This window comes from Panthera pardus, unplaced genomic scaffold, assembly GCF_024362965.1.
Source record: "Panthera pardus isolate Hobbes unplaced genomic scaffold, ASM2436296v1 HiC_scaffold_6, whole genome shotgun sequence".
Lineage (NCBI taxonomy): Eukaryota > Metazoa > Chordata > Mammalia > Carnivora > Felidae > Panthera > Panthera pardus.
In genome coordinates this window covers 64,553,933-64,576,389 of record NW_026526991.1, presented here as the reverse complement: position 1 = coordinate 64,576,389, position 22,457 = coordinate 64,553,933, and the positions used below count along the sequence as shown (strand labels likewise).

The following is a 22,457-nucleotide window of genomic DNA, read 5'->3' as shown; positions in this document are numbered from 1 at the left end:
GTTGTATATATAAGAGATGCAAATGACATAACATTGTGTAAGTTTAAGGTGGACAATGTGTTGATTTGATACATTTATATTGCAATATGATTACCACTGTAACCTTAGCTAACACCTCTATCACATCCCATAAGTATCTTTTTTTGGGGGGTGGGGAGAGCAATCAAGATTTGGCTTTTGAGCAACTTTAAGTTTATAATACAATATTGTTGACTGTAATCACTATGCTATGCATTATATCTCTCCAATAAACCTTGGTTTTCACACCAGATCTTTCCTACTATTTTTCTGTCTATTCACACAGTCTTTTAGATTTTTGCCATAATTCTTCCTTATTGAAATCACATTTAAACTTCATATTAAAATCATAATTCAGTAATGAATTCTTGGAAACTTCAGAAAGTTCATAGTTTCATTTCACGCTTAGAGAAATTATTTTGCATGGATTTGTAAAAATTTTTTTCATGTTTATTTATTTTTGAGGTAAAGAGAGACAGAGCGTGAGTGGGGGAAGAGCAGAGAGGAAGGGAGACACAGAATCTGAAGCAGGCTCCAGGCTCTGAGCTGTCAGCCCAGAGCCCGACATGGGGCTCAAACTCATGAAAGTGAGATCATGACCTGAGTCAAAGTTAGAAGCTTAACCAACTGAGCCACCCAGGCTCCCCTATTGTTCATGGCTTTTTTTTAAAAAATTTTTTTTTAACATTTATTTATTTTTGAGACAGAGAGAGACAGAGCATGAACAGGGGAGGGGCAGAGAGAGAGGGAGACACAGAATCGGAAGCAGGCTCCAGGCTCTGAGCCATCAGCCCAGAGCCCCATGCGGGGCTCGAACTCATGGACCGCGAGATCGTGACCTGAGCTGAAGTCGGACGCTTAACCGACTGAGCCACCCAGGCACCCCTGTTCATGGCTTTTTAAAGATAATTAATTTTATTAATGTAAACACTGAGTCTAGTAGTAACTGCTGAAGTATCTAATTATTTAAAATGCCCTCTCTAGAATCATGGCCATTCAAATCTTCTTACCTTTTGTTCCCACTCTCTTAGAAAATTCCACTTGTATTGATAAAATCTCGCCTCCCTCCTAAGGAATATTTTTTACAGTATTTGATATAGCATCACAATCCAAGGGAAGGTGCTTTACACTTACTGAGCGTCCACTATGTGTCGATCATTGTGTTAGAAATTGTATTTATGTTTTAAAATTTACATTTAAATGTTTCATTATTTAAAATACATTATTAAAAAATAAAATAAAATACATTATTTCAGTTCATCTTTGCAACCATTCTTCGAAGTAAATATTATCACATCCATTTTACAAACAGCACAGTTGAGTCTCAGAGAGATTCAAAACTGGAAGTTTGAGCCAAGGTGTTCCCGACTTCAAAGTCTGTGTTTAAGAGCAAGCAGGATTAAAATGTGGATATAAAATCATTATAGTTTCCTGCTTCAAGGCAGCATTCTATACTATACCATACTATATAGTATAGTACTTTAGACTCACAGGACTTTGGAAATGAACTTTTTGAATTCATATGTGGTAGCTCTGCTACTTACTAGCTGTGTAACTTTGGCCAATAGGATGAACTTCCTGAATGATTCCTCGTCTCCAAGTTAAATGCAATAATGTATCTAAAGTTTCTCTTCTTTGTAGATGCTTTATAACCTCTTGTGTAGGGATATAACTAGCTTTAAATCATTTATTTAGTTTCTCATTGTCCATGTAACGGTTCCTCAAAGAATTCTAGATTAAACAAGTTTGATTCCCCTACAAAACTTCTATTTCCTTTAGTCTATCAGTTTTCACGTTTTCAAGAGTGCAGTGATTCTCCTTTTATTGCAGATTCCACCAGATTGCCTGGCATGGATGCCCTTCCTTGATGGGAGTTAGTGTTAAAATATCACCCTAGCGGGGCGCCTGGGTGGCTCAGTCGGTTGAGCGGCCGACTTCGGCTCAGGTCACGATCTCACGGTCCGTGAGTTCGAGCCCCGCGTCGGGCTCTGTGCTGACGGCTCGGAGCCTGGAGCCTGTTTCAGATTCTGTGTCTCCCTCTCTCTGACCCTCCCCATTCATGCTCTGTCTCTGTCTCAAAAATAAATAAAAAATAGGGGCGCCTGGGTGGCGCAGTCGGTTAAGCGTCCGACTTCAGCCAGGTCACGATCTCGCGGTCTGTGAGTTCGAGCCCCGCGTCAGGCTCTGGGCTGATGGCTCGGAGCCTGGAGCCTGTTTCCGATTCTGTGTCTCCCTCTCTCTCTGCCCCTCCCCCGTTCATGCTCTGTCTCTCTCTGTCCCAAAAATAAATAAAAAACGTTGAAAAATAAATAAATAAATAAATAAAAAATAAATGTTAAAAAAAATTTTTTAAATATCACCCTAGCATAGAATCCCTTCCAGACAACAGGAAATACTGTACACTTGGTTATTTGATTACATACCCTTATACTCCTTCAAAACTTTTGGGTGGATGCCATCTGGCCCTAATTTATGCCTCTGCATGAAGTTTTACTTGCCTTAAATCCACCTTCCATATTAGTGGCATTTTACTTCCCTTGTTAGGAATGTTTCAATTATCCTCTATCACATACAAAATAAAATACAATTTCTTTAGCATGCCATTTAGGATTCTTTTTGACCTAGCCTATCTTTGCAGTCTTCTCTCTTGTCATATCCTGCTTATTCTTTGTATTCTACCAGCAACAAAGTGGTTCACACACACACACACACACACACACACGTACATGCACTGCTTTTACTTCCTTCCTTCCTGTGCTCTGCTAGACTCTCTGCCTTCAAAGGTCTGGATGTCTAGCAGTTTTACCTAACTCTCCTGTCTTCAGTCCTCTTCTGTATACTTTGTACATGTACCATCATTGTTCTTTCCACATATAATGACCTGTTTGTGTGGGTGTCTCTCTGAGTTGACTTTGAATGTCCTCAAGGCAGGGATATGGCTTGTCCACCTTTATATCCTGCCACCCTCAGTCCCCTAGGTCTAACACAGTCCCTAGTCAATAGTGGTTGCTATGTTCAGAAATGTTGATGAGTTAAATGATAAATCCTAACAGGTCACCATAACATTTAGTACCTTTGAGGACTTTCCTCAATATGTATGGAAATGAAATGTTTTATTATCATCATCTGGTCTAATTTTACATCCTCTCCATTCTTGCTTCTCAGATATATTACATTGATCTTGTGCGAATACAACTCTAAAACTATATTTTAGCATTTAATTATGGAATCTTCACTTACAGAGGTTCTACAAAGTGTTCTTTGCTCAAAAATAGTTTAGGGATGCCTGGGTGGCTCAGTTGGTTGAGCATCCAACATCAGCTCAGGTCATGATCTCAGTGGCATGGATTCGAGCCCCACATCGGGCTCTGTGCTGACAGATCAGAGCCTGGAGCCTGCTTTAGATTCTATGTCTCCTGCTCTCTCTGCCCCTCCCCCCCCTCAAAAAAAAATAAACATAAAAAATTTTTTAAAAAAGATTATCTGGGACATATATACAATGGAATATTACTCAGCCATTAAAAATGAAATCTTGCCATTTGCAACTATGTGGATGGAGCTAAAGTATATTATGCTAAGTGAAATAAGCCCATCAGAGATAAATACCATGTGATTTCATTCATATATGGAATTTAAGGATCAAAACAGATGAACACAGAGGGGAAAAAGAGAGAAGCAAACCATAAAAAAGACTCTTAACTCTAGAGAACAAACCGAGGGTTGCTGGAGGGAAGGCAGGTGGGGGGATGGGCTAAATGGGTGATGGGCACTAAGGAAGACACTTGTTGTAATGAGCACTCGGTGTTACATGTAAGTGATAAGTCACTAGATTCCACTCCTGAAACTAGTATTACACGACATATTAACTAACTAGAATTTAAATAAAAATAAAAACATGAAACAAACAAAAATAATGATATGAACATATAAAAATCAAAGTTTTCTATAAGGCAAAAAGCAGAATCAAAACACAAAGATTAAAAAAAGTAATAAAAATAAATTTTAAAAAAGTCCAGTAATATTCACATGTCCTGGAGGCTGAGCATAAACTTCACTCTATGCCTGCCTAGCAGGGCCTATGTTTCTTCCTTTTACCCACACTTCTAGCTTATATATCCTTTCCTTGATATGAAGCTCTTGGCTAGAAAAGAGTTCCGTCTCTAGGATCTGAGAGAAGTGTGTGTGAATTTGGATAGTAGATACAACTGCCCTGCTATGGTCTTGATGTACAGAAATTTTCTATTTGCACTTGACAAGGTGGCACAAAATGCACTTTCAGTATAGAAAACATGCAATTTTCCAAATAACTACTTGATTGGGTGGGCATAATCAACATGAGTAGTAAGTGTGGTTTCATAAAGTGGAGCAAAAAAAAGGGGCATTTTAAAATAACTTTTTGAGGGGCGCCTGGGTGGCTCAGTCGGTTGAGCGGCCGACTTCAGCTCAGGTCATGATCTCGCGTTCCATGAGTTCGAGCCCCGCGTCGGGCTCTGTGCTGACCGCTCAGAGCCTGGAGCCTGTTTCAGATTCGGTGTCTCCCTCTCTCTGACCCTCCCCGGTTCATGCTCTGTCTCTCTCTGTCTCAAAAAATAAAATAAACGTTAAAAAAATTTTTTTTAAATAACTTTTTGAATAGTATAGCTCCCTAAGTGAGGAAAGGAGACATTTTCATGTGTCCTTGTCTAGTCATTTTAAGCACCAGTAAGTTAATAGCTCTGTATCTTTTGGGGTTTTGTACCGTGTAACGCCTTTTATACCTGTTGATTCTGTTGTTATTTTTTGTGTATTAAATATTTTTTTTTATTTTGCTGGAAAAAAAAAAGGTCTAGGATTATTCAGTCTGGAAAGAGAACACCAAAGACAGGTACAGAGTAAAATATTTGTCAACAAATCTGATTACTTATGCTTTGAAATGAAAAGTTCTGATTATATCTTGAATAAGTCTCTTTTATCTTGCTGTTCCAATCCTTAGTCTCAAATTAATTCAGTCCTTAAAAGTATAAATTTCATGAGAACAGGGTACTTTGTCTGCTTTATTCACTACTGTATCCTTAGCACCTAATACAATACTTGGCGCATAGTAGGCATTAATAAATATTTGTTAAATAAATGGCATAAGTTGTTCCTGTAATTGATGATAACCCTTTCTAGTATAGGTTTTAGTGTGACCTCTTGTAATTTTAGGTAAAAGATATCCCCAAATTAATACGTTGGTAATCTCAAACATAAGTGCTAAGGATAGCAGGACAGTTGTCGCTTTCCCTGACCTATTTCTGGTATTTGCAATTTTTATTTTTATTTGTTTGTTTGTTTTTGAGAGAGAGAACACTTGCAAGTGCAAGCACAGGAGGGGCAGAGGGAAAAGGAGAGAGAGAATCTTAAGCAGGCTCCATGCTCAGTGCAGAGCCCCACACAGGGCTTGATCTCACGACCATGAGATCATGACCTGGACCTGAGCTGAAATCAAGAGTCAGATGCTCAACTGCCTGAGCCACCAGTTGGCTGGCACCCCTATATTTGCAATCTTTTTTTTTTTTTTTTTTTTTTGCAATTTAAAAAAATCAGGACCAGGACCTGTTTCCTCCAAGTTGCTTCAGCAGCAAGGTTACCATGGCAACACCTTGTATATAACCTGCCATCTCCCATTTTAAGAATCATACATCTTCTGGTGAACTCAAGAAGATGAAAGAAATTTAGAAAAACTAAAAGCATTTTTAAGCTTTTGAAGTTGATATTTTGGAGATCAATCATGATCCACAAAATATATCTGAGCATCTCTGCTAGAGATATAAATGGATGAAATAGATCATATAACATTTTTTATTTCCAAAAAGATATATCTCCTTTTGCTATCTTAAATAGGCTTCATTCCACAGACCTTCTGTAAGAGAATGTTTTAGGGGCACCTGGGTGGCTCAGTTGGTTAAGCATCTGACTTTGGCTCAGGTCATGATCTCACGGTTTGTGAGTTTGAGCCCCGTGTCAGGCTCTATGCTGACAGCTCAAAGCCTAGAGCCTGCTTCAGATTCTGTGTGTGTCTCTCTCTCTGCCCCTCTCCCACTCACGCTCTGTCTCTCTCTCAAAAATAAGCATTAAAAAAAAGAGAGAAGGGCTCCTGGGTGGCTCAGTCGGTTAAGTGTCCGACTTCACTCAGGTCATGATCTCACAGTTTGTGAGTTCAAGCCCCTCGTCGGGCTCTGTGCTGACAGCTTGGAGCCTGAAGCCTCCTTCAGATTCTGTGTCTCCCTCTCTCTCTGCCCCTCACCTGCTCACACTCTGTCTCTCTCTGTCTCTCAAATGGAAATAAACATTAAAAATTAAAAAAGAGAGAGAGAATATTTTAGAACATCTAATCCGACAAACATGTATATACTTATAGAGCAATGAAGGGAGGATATTTAAAATCAGGACTAAACCAGAAAACTGAACCTCCAATATTACATCTACCTTGCACGCTGGATCAGCCTGTAAGCAATGTACTTGCGGAATAAGTATCCCAGCCGAACTGTGTCCGTATGAAGTGTCTCAATTATGAGATTCCTAGCTGTTGTGTGTAGTTGTGAAGGAAGTCCAGAAGCTTTTGTGGCCTGATTTAAGAGTATCAGGTTCTTTCTCTGAGCCTCTACATCAACAAAATATCTCTGCTCTTTGAGCTCTTGGGGAGTGGAAGGGGGCACTAGCATCTTGGGTTTCTTGGTACCTGAAACTGAAGTCAGTATCCAGGACTTGTCTATAGGGGAGAACTTGGATTTCTGGTCCCATTCAGAAGATGAGATCTGTGATGTTTTGGGTAGTTTAGTCGTAAGAGAGGGTAGTGATGTTATAGGCTTCATGAGAGTCGGAATGTAAGGGGTTTGTGATACTGGTGTCCTGTAATTGGTGAGATAGGACTGAAATGTTCTAAATTGTTCCATGGCAATAGGATCATGGCATATCGGGATTTCTTCCAAAGTGTCAGACGCCTCTGATACTTGGAACTTCTTAGTGGTGAAAGGGGCTTGAGTTACCTTGAAATCAGTAGCACTGGGATGAACAAATGCTGAATTAGGTTTCAGAGAAGAAATAATTGCCAATCTTTCCTTACTTTTCTTGGAGACAGAAGAGGACAAATCTTTCAGGGGCTTTCCAGGAGTTGGAGAGGTCCATAATGTTGGAAGATGCCCAGGGGTGGGAGGGATCCACAGTGGGGAAGCTTGACGCTGCCCAAGGGGAGAAGGGGCTTGTAGATAGTGAGATTGCTCACAGGTAGCAGCGGGCTGGAATGCCTGGGGCTGCTCAGAGAGTGTTAAGGGTCTAGGTTCCAGGAGCTCCCCATGGATGGAAGAGGTTCCAGGAACCAAGGGCTTCCTAGGAGAAAGAGGAGCCAAGAGATCAGGAATCTGTGCAGAGGTGAGTGGGACTCCAGATATAAGGGGCTGCCTGGAGGCCAGAGGGGCTTCTGATATCAGAGGTAGCTGAGGAGTCCTAGAGCCCCAAGAGGAAAAGAACTGCTGAGGGCCGAGAAGGGTCTCCAGTGTAAGAGGCTGCCCTAAAGTTGGCAGGGTCTCAGCTATGGGAAATTTCTCAGGAGTCAGTGGGACCTCTGGTGCTACAAACTCAACAGAGGTGGATTGACCTTTAGAAAACAGGGTCTGTTTAGAGGAAGGAAAAGTCTGTGGTGCAAGGAGTTTCCCAGGCTCAGAACGAATTCTCACTCCTAGTGATTTACCAGGGACTTGGGAGAGAGGAGAGTGTGATATCTGCAAAGGAATAGGAGAGACCTCCAATGCAGAGGATTTCTCAGCAATAGCAGCAGATGCTGGGGATTGCCTAGGAAGGACAGAAGCCTTCAATTTTTGAAGTGATCTAAGACTGGAAGGATCCAATGTGGGTAACTTCTTAGAAATGTGAGGAGCACTTGGTGTGACAGATTTATCGGTAACAGGCACAATCCCAACTTTCAGGGTGTGTTCTAAAAGAGGATGGACCCCAAGTGGTGAGAGCTGTTCATTAATGAGAGGTGCTCTTGATTTTAGGTCATCTACCCCCATGGGATGGGATTGTCCTGGAATGAAGGGAGCTCCCAAAGGCTGGACTTGCTCAAGGGTAAGGGGAAATCCTAAGACATGGGATTTGTCTGATTTATCTGATTCCCAGAAGTGTTCTGGACAGAGAGAAATACCTAATGCTTGAGCCTGTTCTAAAGAGAGAGGGGCACCCAAAGCTTGGGTCTGTTCAGGGGTAAGAGTGACAGCTGAGACCCAGGCATTTTCTGGAGTGATAGGGACACCCAATTTCTGGGCCTGTGATGCAGTGAGAGGAGACTCCCATGCATGAACTTTCTCAAGGGTGTGTATGAAACCCAAGCCCTGGCATTTCTCAGGGCTGAGGGTGACCACCAATGCCTTGAACTGCTCAGGGGTGAGAGTGATCCCCAGTGCCTCTGCCTGCTCAAGGGTCACAGTGATCCCCCGTGCCTGGGCCTGCTGAGGGGTCAGAGTGATCCCTTGTGCCTGGGCCTGCTCAGGGGTGAGAGAGATCCCCAGTGCCTGTGCCTGCTCAGGGGTGAGAGTGATGCCCTGTGCCTGGGCCTGCTGAGGGGTCAGAGTGATCCCACCTGCCTGTGCCTGCTGAGGGGTCAGAGTGAGCCCCAGTACCTGGGCCTGCTCAGCGGTCAGAGTGATCCCCTGTGCCTGGGCCTGCTGAGGGGTCAGATTGATTGCCTGTGCCTGCTGAGGGGTGAGAGTGACCCCCCGTGCCTGTGCCTGCTGAGGAGTCAGAGTGATCCCCAGTGCCTGGGCCTGCTCAGAGGTGAGAGAGATCCCCTGTGCCTGGGCCTGCTCAGGGGTCAGAGTGATCCTCTGTGTCTGGGCCTGCTGAGGGGTCAGAGTGATTGCCTGGGCCTGGGCCTGCTCAGGGACGAGAGGGATCCCCCGTGCCTGGGTGTGCTCCAGGGTCATAGTGACCCCCTGTGCCTGGGCCTGCTCAGGGGTGAGAGAGATCCCCTGTGCCTGGGCTTGCTGAAGGGTCAGAGTGATTCTCTGTGCCTGGGCCTGCTCAGGGGTGAGAGTGATCCCCTGTGCCTGGGCCTGCTGAGGGGTGAGAGAGATCCCCTGTGCCTGGGCCTTTTCAGGGGTGAGAGTGATCCCCTGTGCCTGGGCCTGCTGAGGGGTCAGATTGATTGCCTGGGCCTGCTGAGGGGTGAGAGTGATCCCCCCTGCCTGGGCCTGCTCAGGGGTGAGAGAGATCCCCTGTGCCTGGGCCTGCTCAGGGGTGAGAGAGATCCCCTGTGCCTGGGTCTGCTCAGGGGTCATAGTGACCCCCTGTGCCTGGGTCTGCTCAGGGGTGAGAGAGATCCCCAGTGCCTGGGCCTGTTCAGGGGTCAGAGTGATCTCTTGTGCCTGTGCCTGCTGAGGGGTCAGAGTGATCCCCAGTGCCTGTGCCTGCTGAGGGGTGAGAGTGATCCCCTGTGCCTGGGCCTTTTCAGGGGTGAGAGTGTTCCCCCATGCCTGGGCCCGCTGAGAGATCAGAGGGATCCCTTGTGCCTGGGCCTGCTCAGGGGTCAGAGTGACCCCCTGTGCCTGGGCCTGCTCAGGGGTAAGAGTGATCCCCTGTGCCTGGGCCTTTTCAGGGGTGAGAGTGATCCCCTGTGCCTGGGCCTTTTCAGGGGTGAGACTGATCCCTTGTGCCTGTGCCTGCTCAGGGGTCAGAGTGACCCCTTGTGCCTGGGCCTTTTTGGGGATGAGAGTGATCCCTTTTGCCTGGGCCTGCTCAGGGGTCAGAGTGATCGCCTGTGCCTGGGCCTGCTGAGGAGTGAGAGTGATCCCCCCTGCCTGGGCCTGCTCAGGGGTCAGAGTGATCCCCTGTGCCTGGGCCTGCTGAGGGGTCAGAGTGATTGCCTGTGCCTGCTGAGGGGTCAGAGTGATCCCCAGTACCTGTGCCTGCTCAGGGGTGAGAGTGATCCCCTGTGCCTGGGCCTTTTCAGGGGTGAGAGTGATCCCTTGTGCCTGTGCCTGCTCATGGGTGAGAGTGATCCCCAGTGCCTGGGGCTGCTGAGGGGTCAGAGTGATTGCCTGGGCCTGCTGAGGGATGAGAGTGATCCCCCCTGCCTGTGCCTGCTGAGGGGTCAGAGTGATCCCCAGTGCCTGGGCCTGCTCAAGGGTGAGAGTGATCCCCTGGGTCTGGGCCTGTTCAGGGCTCAGAGTGATTCCCAGTGCTTGGGCCTGCTGAGATGTTAGAGTGATCCCCCCTGCCTGTGCCTGCTCAGGGGTAAGAGTGATCCCCTGTGTCTGGGCCTGCTCAGAAGTGAGAGTGATGCCCTGTGTCTGTGACTGCTCAGGAGTGACCATGATCTCCAGTGCCTGTGCCTGCTGAGGGGTGACAGTGATCCCCATTTCCTGTACTTGGTCAGGGGTGACAGTAATGCCCGGTGCCTTGACCCCCTCAGGGGTGAGTGTGATACCCTGTGCCAGGGTCTGCTCCTCGGTGAAGGTGAACCCCAGTTCATGGGCCTGCTCGGGGGTGAGCGTGATCCCCTGTGACTGAGATTGCTGAGGAATAACAGTGGTCCCCAGTGCCTGGGCCTGGTCATAAGTGAGGGTGATCCCCAATTCCTGGGCCTGCTTGGGGGTGAGAGTGATCCCATGTGCCTGTGCCTGCTTATCAGTGAAGGTGAACCCCAGTTCATGGGTCTGCTCAGGTATGAAAGTGATCCCCAGTGCCTGTTCCTGCTGAGGGGTGAGAGTGATCCCTTGTGCCTTGGCTTGCTGAGGAGTGACAGTGGTCCTGAGTGCCTGGGCCTGCTCAGGGGTGAGAGTGATTCCCAAGGCCTGTGCCTGCTGAGGGGTGAGAGTGATCCCCTGTGCCTGGGCCTGCTCAGGAGTGAGAGGGATCCCAAGTGCCTGAGCCTGTTGAGGAGTGACAGTGATCCCCAATGCCTTTTGAAGAGTGTCAGTGATGCTCATTTCCTGGGCCTGCTCAGGGGTAAGACTGATCCCCAGTGCCTGGGCCTGTTCTGGGGCCACAGTGATGCCTAGTTCTTTGGCCTTTTGAGGGGTGATAGTGATCTCCAGTTCCTGGGCCTGTTGAGGAGTTAGAGTGAGGGTCTTTGTGGGAGACTGTCCAGAAATTGGAAAGGCCCCAGGTGATGGCGATTGTGTCGATGGAGAAGGAGTGATTGGTATAGGGTGCTTTCCGTCAGCAAAATTTTCTAATGTCTTCAGATGTCCATGGAACGCTTTTCTTTGGTGTAACTGGGATGCTACTTTCGGTATGCTCTTCCATTTGGGAGACACTGTCACTGAAGTTTGGATGAGCATCTTTTCTAGTGTGTCAGAATTTTTCTCATTGATCTTCCTCTGATCCTTTGTCTTTTTCTGCTTCTGCCTTCCATGGTCTTCTATGTTTCTCCTTGGCTTCTGCTTCTCTTCTTTCTCCCTATTTATTTCTAGCTTCGGGTGTCTCAGTTCCTTCTGAACTGGCCTCATCTGCTCCTCCTCCTCCTCCTCCAGGGGTACCAATTGTTCTTCCATTTCTTGATTCCATGCCTCCAGCTGCTGCTGTTTTGTCTTCTGATATTCTTTCTCTTTTCTTTGCATTTGCTCGTCATCTTGCTTAGTCTGTTTTTGTTGTTCCTTCCATGCTTCCTCTTCCTGCCACCATTTCTGCTTCTGTTGCCTTTGCTTTCTCTCCTTCATTTGGAGCCATGACTCTTCCTTCTCCAATTTTTTACTTATCAGCTCATGGCTCTTCTTCCAGAAACTCCCTTCCTCTTGCAAATGGTGTTTGAGACCCTCACCAAATACTTTTTCTTGACCTTCTTGCAAATATTCATCCCACCTCTGTTTTTCCCTTTCCTTGTGGTGTCTCCCTACTGTTGAGGCTACTAGAGCATCTCTTTCACCTTCTATTTCAGTCAAGATCATTTGTATTAAATTGTCAATTAATGGGTCCATGCTCTTAGATGAGAGTAAGGTGCTAATTTCAGCCTTTGCACTAATTGGCTTCTGAAAATGCAATCCTGGCATAAATGAGACTTTCTTTTTTCGTTTCATAGGTTTCTCTCCAACTTGTCCTGCATTTTTTATATCTTTGTATTCTCTCAAGATTTTTGCCACAGTTTCAGCCACAGTTTGGAAGTATTCCTCCATTTTTGCCTTTATGATTTCTAATTTTTCGACCTCTGCTGTTTTTAATAATAACCCCTCTTTTGGCACAGCCTTTTTATCCAAAGGCTTTCCTATGTTATCAATTTTCTCATTTAGGAAAGCCATTATAGCTTTTTGAAATTCTTCTAGGTTACTCTCTTCACTTTTGCCATCTGGGCTTTCTAGAACTCTCATAGATTCCGAAGTCTCTTTTGCTATCCTAGATTGTGATTTAACAAGTTCAGGAGACTTGAATTTCTTGGCTAAGACTATGATATCCTCAGTTTTCCCCTCTTTGCTTGTGGTGGTTCTTGGAGAGATCTGATGTTTCTTCCCTTTTGTTTTCATTTTCTCAGAGGAATAACCAAGTTCAGTCAATTTGAATTGCTCTTCTTGGCTACTCATCTCACTTTTGCTCTCTTTGTCCATTGACTCGGTGGTGGGTTCTTCTTTATTCTCTGAAGAAATCTGGCTTTTGTCATGTGAATATTCAGGTTTGACCTTCCTGAGTCTTTCCCACATACGACCTGTTCCACTTTTGCCACTTTGTCTTTTTGTGTCAGTAGAAGGGTAATCAGTAGGGACATAGCGACTTTTTGATTCTGCAAATGACTTTGGTTTGGCTTCAGAAAAGGATTTCATTTCTTTTCTATTCTTTTCCAGTGCCTGTAGCTCCAAGTCATGATCAAGTTTGGTCTCTTTCTGTTTACCTTTATCATCACTCAGATGTGATCCAGAGGTCTCATCCATAGATGAGCCTTTAATTTGCTTTTTCTTCTGTGATTGATACTGGTCATCATCTTTCTTCAGTGACACCTTATCTTCAGTGATACCTGCAGAAGACTCTTTTTGGTTTTTTTCAGGTAAAGGGTATTGCTGTTCAATTAAATCTGGGGTCATTTCAGCTGGGGCTGTATATGAAAATGCTGAGTCCCACTGGATCCCCAAGGCTTTGGTCTCTTGGGTTTGGGCCTCGTCTATAATGTTTTCAAATTCTTTAGCCAAAATATTTTCCATACTGTCTTCTATGTCAGTTTTGCTAATGGCAATGGATGATTGTGGAGAAAGCTCAGGCAACGCTTTCAAGGTTGATGTGGGTAATGCTGTAGGTAGTTGTTGCTCTACAATACCTTTGGACTGAATAAATTGTTCATATTTTTCTTCTGCATCTTGAAGTTTCTGCTGAAGTATTTCATTTTGTTCACTGAGATCTCGTATTATTTTCAGAGAGAGCTCTTTTTCTTTTTCACTTGTCTCATTTGTATACATATTAGCACTTTGGAGGATAAAAACTTTTACTTCATCATTCAGTGTTTTCAAAGCTTTAGAAAGGTTTACTATTGTTGATGATATATATTTAATAGCATTGTTTTCCAATTTATTGAACATTGCAGTGTTTATGAGTTCCTGTAGCATATCTTGGATTTCTGAAACCTTTGTATTTGTTGCAAATTCATCACTAATCATCTGATCTGGTCTTAAAGCATGAGCTGTTGCAGGTCGCTTTATAACCCTTTCTTTCCAAGATTTCCATAGAGTACCTCTAGATGCTGGAGGAAAAAAACCACAAAACATAAAATAATGAGATTGCATTTCTTCTTCTGTGTGGTGCTCTATCTATGCTAAAGCCTAGGAATTTAGCCTAAATTATGGATAAGTATAGGATAAGGATTCATCAGAAAGCTTTGGCTCCAATGGGGCACCTGACTGGCTCAGTCTATAGAGCATATGACTCTTGATCTCAAGGTTGTGAGTTTGAGCCCCATGTTGGGTGTAGAGATTACTTAAGAAGAAAAAGAAAAAAAAAAGATTTTATTTTTATTTTATTTATTTATTTTTTTGAGAGAGAGAGAGAGAGAGAGAATATCTTAAGCAGGCTCCACACTCAGCATGGAGCCCAGTGCAAGGCTCAGTCTCACAACTGTGAGATCATGACCTGAGCTGAAATCAAGGGTCAGATGCTCAACTGACTAAGCCACATGGGTGCCCCTAAAAATAAAATCTTAAAAAAAAGACAACAAAAAAACCTTTACCTCCAAAGTAAATAGTATTATTTTTTCCCACAATTACCTAGAATTTTGCTTCCAAAATTTAGTCTTTGGTCTTTAGTTATGATCTCAGCTTACCTTCAGTTATAAGTTTGGGATTAGATATAACATAAGCCAAAACTTTCCTTTGGCTTTGATTATGTTTGGTGCTTTCCATTTTCTTTCTTAGGTTCCTGTCCTTCTTTTCTCACTTTTCTGAATCACAGTCAGTCTTGGTTCTTTCAGAAGAGTCACAAAAGAGCAGAAAAAAGTCAAACATTTGAAGGGATTTCCAGAATGGCTGAATGAGAAACTCGGCAAAATTTTTTCCCATAAAAGCAATGATAAAACTTGACAAAACTGCCCAAACCAATGATTTTAGGACTTTGGAAATTGACTGCAAGCATACAACAAAATGGTAAACATTTTTTTCAAGAAAAATTACTAAACTTCAGTAAGAACTGGAAGTCTGTGATGTTTTAGCCTGGAGCTTCTTCTGTTTCCAACTCCCCCAAGCCATGTTACCTGGTAGTTCTGCAAGAGTGAGTCAAGCCTTGAAGCTCTACTGCCTGAGGGGGCTGATTTGATCTTGAATAAAGCAGGGAAAAAACACATGCCTAGGGACATTGTCTAAAACAATACTTCCTTAACTCACACACAGATCCATTAGCAAAGAATAGAAGCCTTACTGGATCAATCTGGATCACTTAATGATTGGCCAGTTATTGACCACTAAGTTATGCTGACCCAAAGGTGACCCCTAGGAATTCAAGCTTTAAAATATAAACAAAAATGAGGGGAAAAAAATAACTGAGCAAAGGTGTCAGCAGCCACACACTGTTGGGGAGACAGACTTTACTGCATTAATCCAGACAAATCACTAAAAAGCAAAGGAAAAAAGGAGCAAAAAGAAACCCTGGAGGTTATAGGGGAAGTCAGACTCTAAAGTTGCTATAATATGTCATCTAAAATGTCCAGTTTTGGGGGTGCCTGGATGGTTCAGTCGGTTAAGAGTCCAAGTCTTGATTTCAGCTCAGGTCATGATCTCATGGTTCATGAGTTCAAGTCCTGCATCTGGCTCTGTGCTAACAGCACAGACCCTGCTTGGGATGCTCTCTCTCCCCCCGTCTCGTTGCCCCTCCCCGACTTGCTCTCTTTCTGTCTCAAAAATAAATAGATAAACATTAAAAACACTTACAAAAATAAATGAACTTTTTAAAAAAATATTGAGGAAATAATAATGGCCAAATCATCCCAAATTTGATGAAAAACATTAATCTACACATTCAAGAAGATCATTGAACTCTAAGATAAATACAAAAAGATCCATACCTAGATACATCATAGTCAATTGTTGAAAGCCAGACAAAGAATCTTTAAAGTAAAAAGATAAAAATGACTTATCACAATCAAAGGAGACTAAAAAATCAAAGCATAGGGGAGCCATAGTAAATTTTACAGCTTACCACTGATTAGAAACAAGAGGCCCAAACACAGTGGGATGACTATTCAAAGTGGTGAAAGAATAATACTGCTAACCAAGAATTCTATATCCAGGAAAACTATCCTTCAAAAAATGAAGGTAAAACATCCATTCCCTGAAATAACACTCTTCCCAAAGTACCATGCACATGGAACTCTCATAACCATCCTCATTATAAGTGTCTTTAAAGACTTCTCTAAATGGATTACAGAATTTCTATTACATCCATTCCTTGAAATAACACTCTTCTCAAAGTAGTATGCACATACAGCTCTTGTAATCATCCTTATTGCATGTGTTTTTAAACAGTTCTCTAAATATATTACATTACTCACTGAAATAACACTCCTGTAAATGTGGCTTGCAGTGAACACTCATATATCCATGTGTTTTCAACACTTCTGTAAATGTATTACAGAATTTCTATCAGATCCATTCCATGAAATAACTATTTTCAAAGTAATCAAAGGATGTAACCTGTTATTTTTCTTTTTAATGAAGGCAAGAAATAAGACATACAGATGGCAACTAAGGATATGAAAAGATGTTCAGTGTCATCTGTCATTAGAGAATTGGAAACTGTTGTAGCCACTCTGGAAAGCACTATGGAGATTCCTTAGAAAGTTAAAAATAGAACTACCTTACAACCCAGCAATTGCACTACTAGATATTTACCCAAAGATACAAAAATACTGATTCGAAGGGACACATGCACCCCAATACTTATAGCAACATTATCAGTAATAACTAAATTATGGAAAGAGCCCAATTGTCCATTGACTGATGAGTGGATAAAGAAGATGTGCGATATATATACAATGGAATATTACTCAGCCAAAAAAAAAAAGAATGAAATCTTGTCATTTGCAACAATATTGATGGAGCTAGAGTGTATTATGCTAAGTGAAATAAGTCAGAGAAAGACAAATACCATATGATTTCATTCATGTGGAATTTAAGAAACAAAACAGATGAACATAGGAGAAAGAGAAAACCAAAAAAAAAAAAAAAAAAGGAGGAAGACAAACCATAAGAGACTATTAACTATAGAGAACAAACTGAGGGGAGGGGCACTGTGTAAGGAATAGTCTAAATAGGTGATGGGTATTAAGGAGGGCACTTGTGATAAGCACTGGGTGTTATATGTAAGAGATGAATCACTAAATTCTACTTCTGAAACCAATTTATATTATATGTTAACTAACTAGAATTTAAGTAAAAACTTGAAAAAAAAGAATTGCAAATTACAACAATGAAATATGTTACACATTTCTGAAAATGGCTAAATCCAAAAAACCAGTAATGCCAATTGCTAACAAGTACAGGGAGTGACAAGAACTCCTGTTGAAAAATGGTGGGAATGAGAAATGGTACATCTACTTGGAAAGACAGTTTGGCAGTTTCTTACAAAGTTACTTACAAAGTAATGTAATCTTATCAAATGATCTAGCCATCATGTTCCTAGGTTTTTACATAATTAATTCGAAAACATGTCCATGAGAAAGTGTGTGTGTGTGTGTGTGTGTGTGTGTGTGTGTATGGCAGTTTTATTCTTAGTCACCAAAACCTGGAAGCAACCACATAAACAAGCTGTGGTGCATCTGTACAATGGAATATTATTCAGCAGTAAAAAGAAATAAGCTATTAGGCCACAAAAAGATAGGGAGGAACCTTAAATGTATATTGCTAAGTGACACAAGCCAGTCTGAAAAAGCTACATACTACATGATTCCAATTATATAACATCCTTGGAAAACCAAAACTATGGAGACATAGGGGCACCTGGGTGGCTCAGTCAGTTAAGGGTCCGACTTCGGCGCAGGTCATGATCTCACAGCCCATGAGTTTGAGCCCCGCATCGGCCTCTGTGCTGACAGCTCAGAGCCTGGAGCCTGTTTCACATTCTGTGTCTCCCTCTCTCTCTGACCCTCCCTTGTTCATGCTCTGTCTCTCTCTGTCACAGAAATAAGTAAAGGTTAAAAAAAAAAAAGTAAAAAAAAAAAAACTATGGGGACATAAAAAATTATCAGTACCAGGGACTTGGGGAAAGAGGGGAAGAATACATAAGTGAATCACAGGGCATTTTTAGGGTGGAAAAACTATTTTGTATGATACTATAAGGGTGGCTACATGACAATATACATTTGTCAAACCCAGTAGAACTCTATAGCACAAAGAGTGAAACTTAATGTATACAAAATTTTTAAATACCCTTTTAAGAGGTCAGGGGATCCCAGGAAGGAATGTAGACTGTGATATGACAATCTAACAATATAAGAAATGTATGACAAAACCTCACTGAAAGGAATGAGAGGATGCAGGGAGTGCTGACCTATAAGTAACCGGAAATGAATGGAGTCCGTAAGACTGAAGACAAAGTGCTGTACTCTAGTAGATAAGTTATTTCCCACTAGGGTATGGGTTAATAATTCTGATACTGCTATGCGTGTATACTGGAATCGAGCAATTAAGTGAAGTAGATGGTAGGAGCAAGTTTCTTATTGTTTGTCATAATTTATAGATAAGCAAGGGGAAGAAACTGGAATGATCTATGTGTGATAATGAATTAAAATTAGAGAAATCACTATAAACTTATGTTTAGTTTAAAGTAGTTACAGATGATAATATATATACATATTAATAGATATGTGTAACTGCATTGGCTCTACACACACACACACAAACACACACACACACACACACACACACACACACACATATATTTTTTGTTCAGTCAAATGAGAGGACTGAACAGAAATGACAGCCCAGTAGCAATGAACACACCTAGCAACCAGACCTTGCTTTTTAATACTATTCTCTACTAAAAGTAACCAGAAATCCTTGAAGAAATGACAGATTATAAGACTGGAGCAGGATATATTCGAGATGAACCTGAAGCATCTTGTAGTGCCAGAAAGTAGGGAAGTGCTAAAAAAATAAAAAAGAAAGGGGCACCTGGGTGGCTCAGTTGGTTGAGCGTCTGACTTCGGCTCAGGTCATGATCTCACAGCTTGTGAGTTCAAGCCCTGTGTCTGGCTCTGTGCTAACAGCTAAGAGCCTGGAGCCTGCTTTGGATTCTGTTTCTGTCTCTCTCTCTCTCTGCACTGCCCTGTTCATGCACTGTCTTTCTCTTTCTCTCAAATATAAATAAACATTTAAAAAAATTATTTAATAATAATAAAAATAAAGAAAGAAAAAAGAAAAAGCCACATCGATGAGGTTATGTTAAAGGGGCACAGGAACCAATTGAAAGAGGTCCCAATGGCCAAAACTAGAACAACTTAAGCAAGTAAATAAAGTAGTATTGGATTATAACTCAAAGTCCAAAAAAAATCTGAGTTCATTTTGAGATAAATAATTGAATAAATTAATAAATGAGGAAGAAGAGACAAATTATAGTACATAAGAACTTCAAATAATTTATGTAGATATTCATCCTAAAAAAGGAGCACAATCCCCTTTTCCTTAAGTATCGGCTGCACATATAGACTTATTTTAAAAAGCAAAGTATGGGGTGGGAGGGAGGGCAGGGTGGGTGATGGGTATTGAGGAGGGCACCTTTTGGGATGAGCACTGGGTGTTGTATGGAAACCAATTTGACAGTAAATTTCATATATTAAAAAATAAAAAAAAATAAAAAAAAAGAAAAGATAACTTTGAGAGTGATGATAAATTTGGCAGTGATACAGAGAGTGGATTGAAGGGTAAAGACAGTTGAGACTAGGAATTTAGTGTGGAGATTGTTGTAATCTTGCAAACAAGACAATAGTGGAAACCAGAATTGAGACAATGGGTTGAAAGTAATTGCTATTAGAAACCATGGTTCCTTAGTAGAGAATGAGAACAGAAAGAAGGTAAAAGAGAAATAAGGACACAGCGAAATAGGATAGCAACTTTTATGTGTCCGTCTATACTATAGACTCAGAACTCTTATTTCCCTTGCCCAGAGCCAAATGATTTTATTGAGAATGAAATAAAGATTAAGAGGTGATAGCTAACATAATCATCTAAGTAGTAGTATCTACAAGACACATGGTGTGTTTAATAGTGAATTTTGTCAGTGAAAAGTTGAACCTGAGGGTTTGATAAAAAATATAAATATATCACTTCTGGGTAAGCACTGTAGGATTCTGAAAGTAGAACTAATCTTTAAGAATGTTATATGTTATGGGGCACCTGGGTGGCTCAGTCAGTTAAGCATCCAACTTCAGCTCAGGTCATGATTTTGTGGTTTGTGAGTTCGAGCCCTGCGTCAGGCTCTGTGCTGACAGCTCAGAGCCTGAAGCCTGCTTTGGACTCTGTGTCTCCCCTGTCTCTGCCTCTCCCATGCTCATGTTCTGTCTCTGTCTCTCAATAATAAATAAACATTAAATTTTTTTTTAATAAAAAAATTGAAAAAAAAAAAAAAGCAAAGTATGGAAAATGAAGAAAAAGAGTAACTTTACAGTGGAGAAACCTGACAAGCACTACTTTAGCCACGTGGTCAAGGTCAACATTGAGTCATTTGATAGTACGTACCCTTGAAATCGTATGATGACAATGGTACTTTACCTCTGTGATCTTTCTCCTCAAAATCCATAACCCCAGAGTAAATGTGAGAAAAACACCAGACAAATTCCCATAGGGGAGCATCATATAATATATCTGACTGGTGCTCCTCACATGTGTCAGGAACATCAAACAGAAGGAAAAGTCTGTGAAATTGTCACAGCCAAGAAAGCCTAAGAAGACATGACAGTTAAATGTAATTAGGTACCCTGGATGGAATCCTGAAACAAAAAAGGACATTAGGTAAAAACAAGGAATTATGACTACAGTCCATAAATTATGGACTTTAGTTAATAATGTGTCAATACTGGTTTGTTAATTATAACAAATGTATCATACTAATATAATATATTAGTAATAGGGGAAACTATGGAGAAATATGGAATTCTCTGTACTATTTTCTCACTTTTTTTTATAAATCTAAAACTACCTTAACAAAATAAAGTCTATTAAAAAATGAAAGTGAAATAAAGACATTCTAGATGAGCAAAACGGAAAGAATTTGCTGCTAGTAGACCAGCCTTATAAGAAAGACAAAGAAGTCCTTCAGGTTGAAAGGAAATGATACCAGAGGATAACTCAAATTCACACAAAGAAATAAAGAGCACAAGTATATGTAGGTAAAAATATGCTTTCTTTTCCTCTCTTAACTGATTAAAAAGACAATCATATAAAACAATAATTATGAACTATGTTGTTGGGCTTATGATACATAAAAATGTAATATATATGACAAAATCCAAAGGAGGGGAAGAGAATGGAGCTAATGGAGCAAAAATTCTATATTTTGCTTGTATTAAGTTAGCACTAATCTGAAACAGATTGTGATAATTTTTTTAAGTGTATTTATCTTGAGAGAGGAGAGAGAGAGAGAGAGAGAGAGAGAGAGAGAGAGAGAAAGTGAATGGGGGAGCGACAGAGAGAAAGGGAGAGGGAGAATCCCAAGTAGACTCCACACTGTCAGTGCAGAGCTCAACATGGGGCTCAAACTCACCAATGGTGAGATCATGACCTGAGCCAAAATCAAGAGTCCAATGCTTAACCAACTGAGCCACACAGGCGCCCCAGGTTGTGATAATTTAAAATGTGTACTGCAATCCCTAAAGAGCTACTAAGGAAATTACTCCAAAAATATAAGGGGAAAATGGAATTAAAATGGTACACTAGAAAATATTTGTTTAACACAAAAAGTAGTAAAAGAAGAACAGGAGAACAAAGAGATGAGACATGGAAAATAAACAGCAACACAACACATAAAAATCCAATCATATCAACAATTACATTAAATATGAAAGAATTAAATACTCAAAAGTGAAAGATTGCCCAATTTTATGTGTATTTGTGTATTTTTTTGTGTGTATATATATTTAAAAGCCAACACGATCCAATGATAAGCAACATATCTTAGATTCAATCTTGCACAGTAACCACAGGGGAGCTGGAGAGAATAGACTAATATCAAACAAAATAGACTTTAAGACAAAAAGAAAATGGTTCTAGATACAATGAGGGACATTTTATAATGATAAAAAGATCAGTTCATCAGTAAGCTATCACAATATGAACATATATGCACCTAATAACAGAGCCTTAAAATATAGGAAGCAAAACCAGACAGAATTAAAGAGAGAAATAGCTAACTCAGTAATAGTAGTTGGGAAGTTCAATATCCCACTCTTAATAATAGAACAACTAGACAGAAAATCAGTAAGGATATATACAGAAGACTAAAACAACAATATAAACCAACTGTAGAACACTCCACCCAACAAAAGCAAAATATATCTTTTCAAACACACACAGAACATTCTCCAGGATAGACCATATGGTAGGCTATAAAGCAAGTCATAATAAATGTAAAAGGATTGAAAGAATACAAAGTATGTTCCACAAAATACTTCACATGGGGTAGATAGATACATAGATATACAGATAACAGATAATTTCCTACTGGTTCTTCTTCTCTGGTTGAACACTGACCAATACAAGCTTTTGTTTTTGTTTTAAGTTATTTATTTATTTATTTATTTATTTATTTATTTATTTATTTTTAGTAATCTCTATACCCAATGAAGGGCCCAAACTCATGACCCTGAGATCAAGAGTCACATGCTCCTCTGCCTGAGCCAGCCAAGCACCGCCCCCCCATACAAGTTTTTAATATGACACTAAAACCATGAACCACAAAAGAAAATATTGACAAATTGATTTGACTTCATCAAAATCAAAAACCATTGGCCTTCAAATGCCCCATTA

The 22,457-nt window shown here is 41.2% G+C and overlaps 1 protein-coding gene across 1 annotated transcript in view; it reads right to left on the bottom strand.

Annotated features, from left to right (window-relative positions):
* Positions 1-22,457, bottom strand: part of FAM186A (family with sequence similarity 186 member A) — an 81,587-nt gene that overhangs the window by 13,475 nt on the left and 45,655 nt on the right. Inside the window, exon 5 of the mRNA XM_053895341.1 lies at positions 6,466-13,693. Within this exon, the coding sequence (XP_053751316.1) occupies positions 6,466-13,693 (7,228 nt within the window). The remainder of the gene's footprint in view (positions 1-6,465; positions 13,694-22,457) is intronic.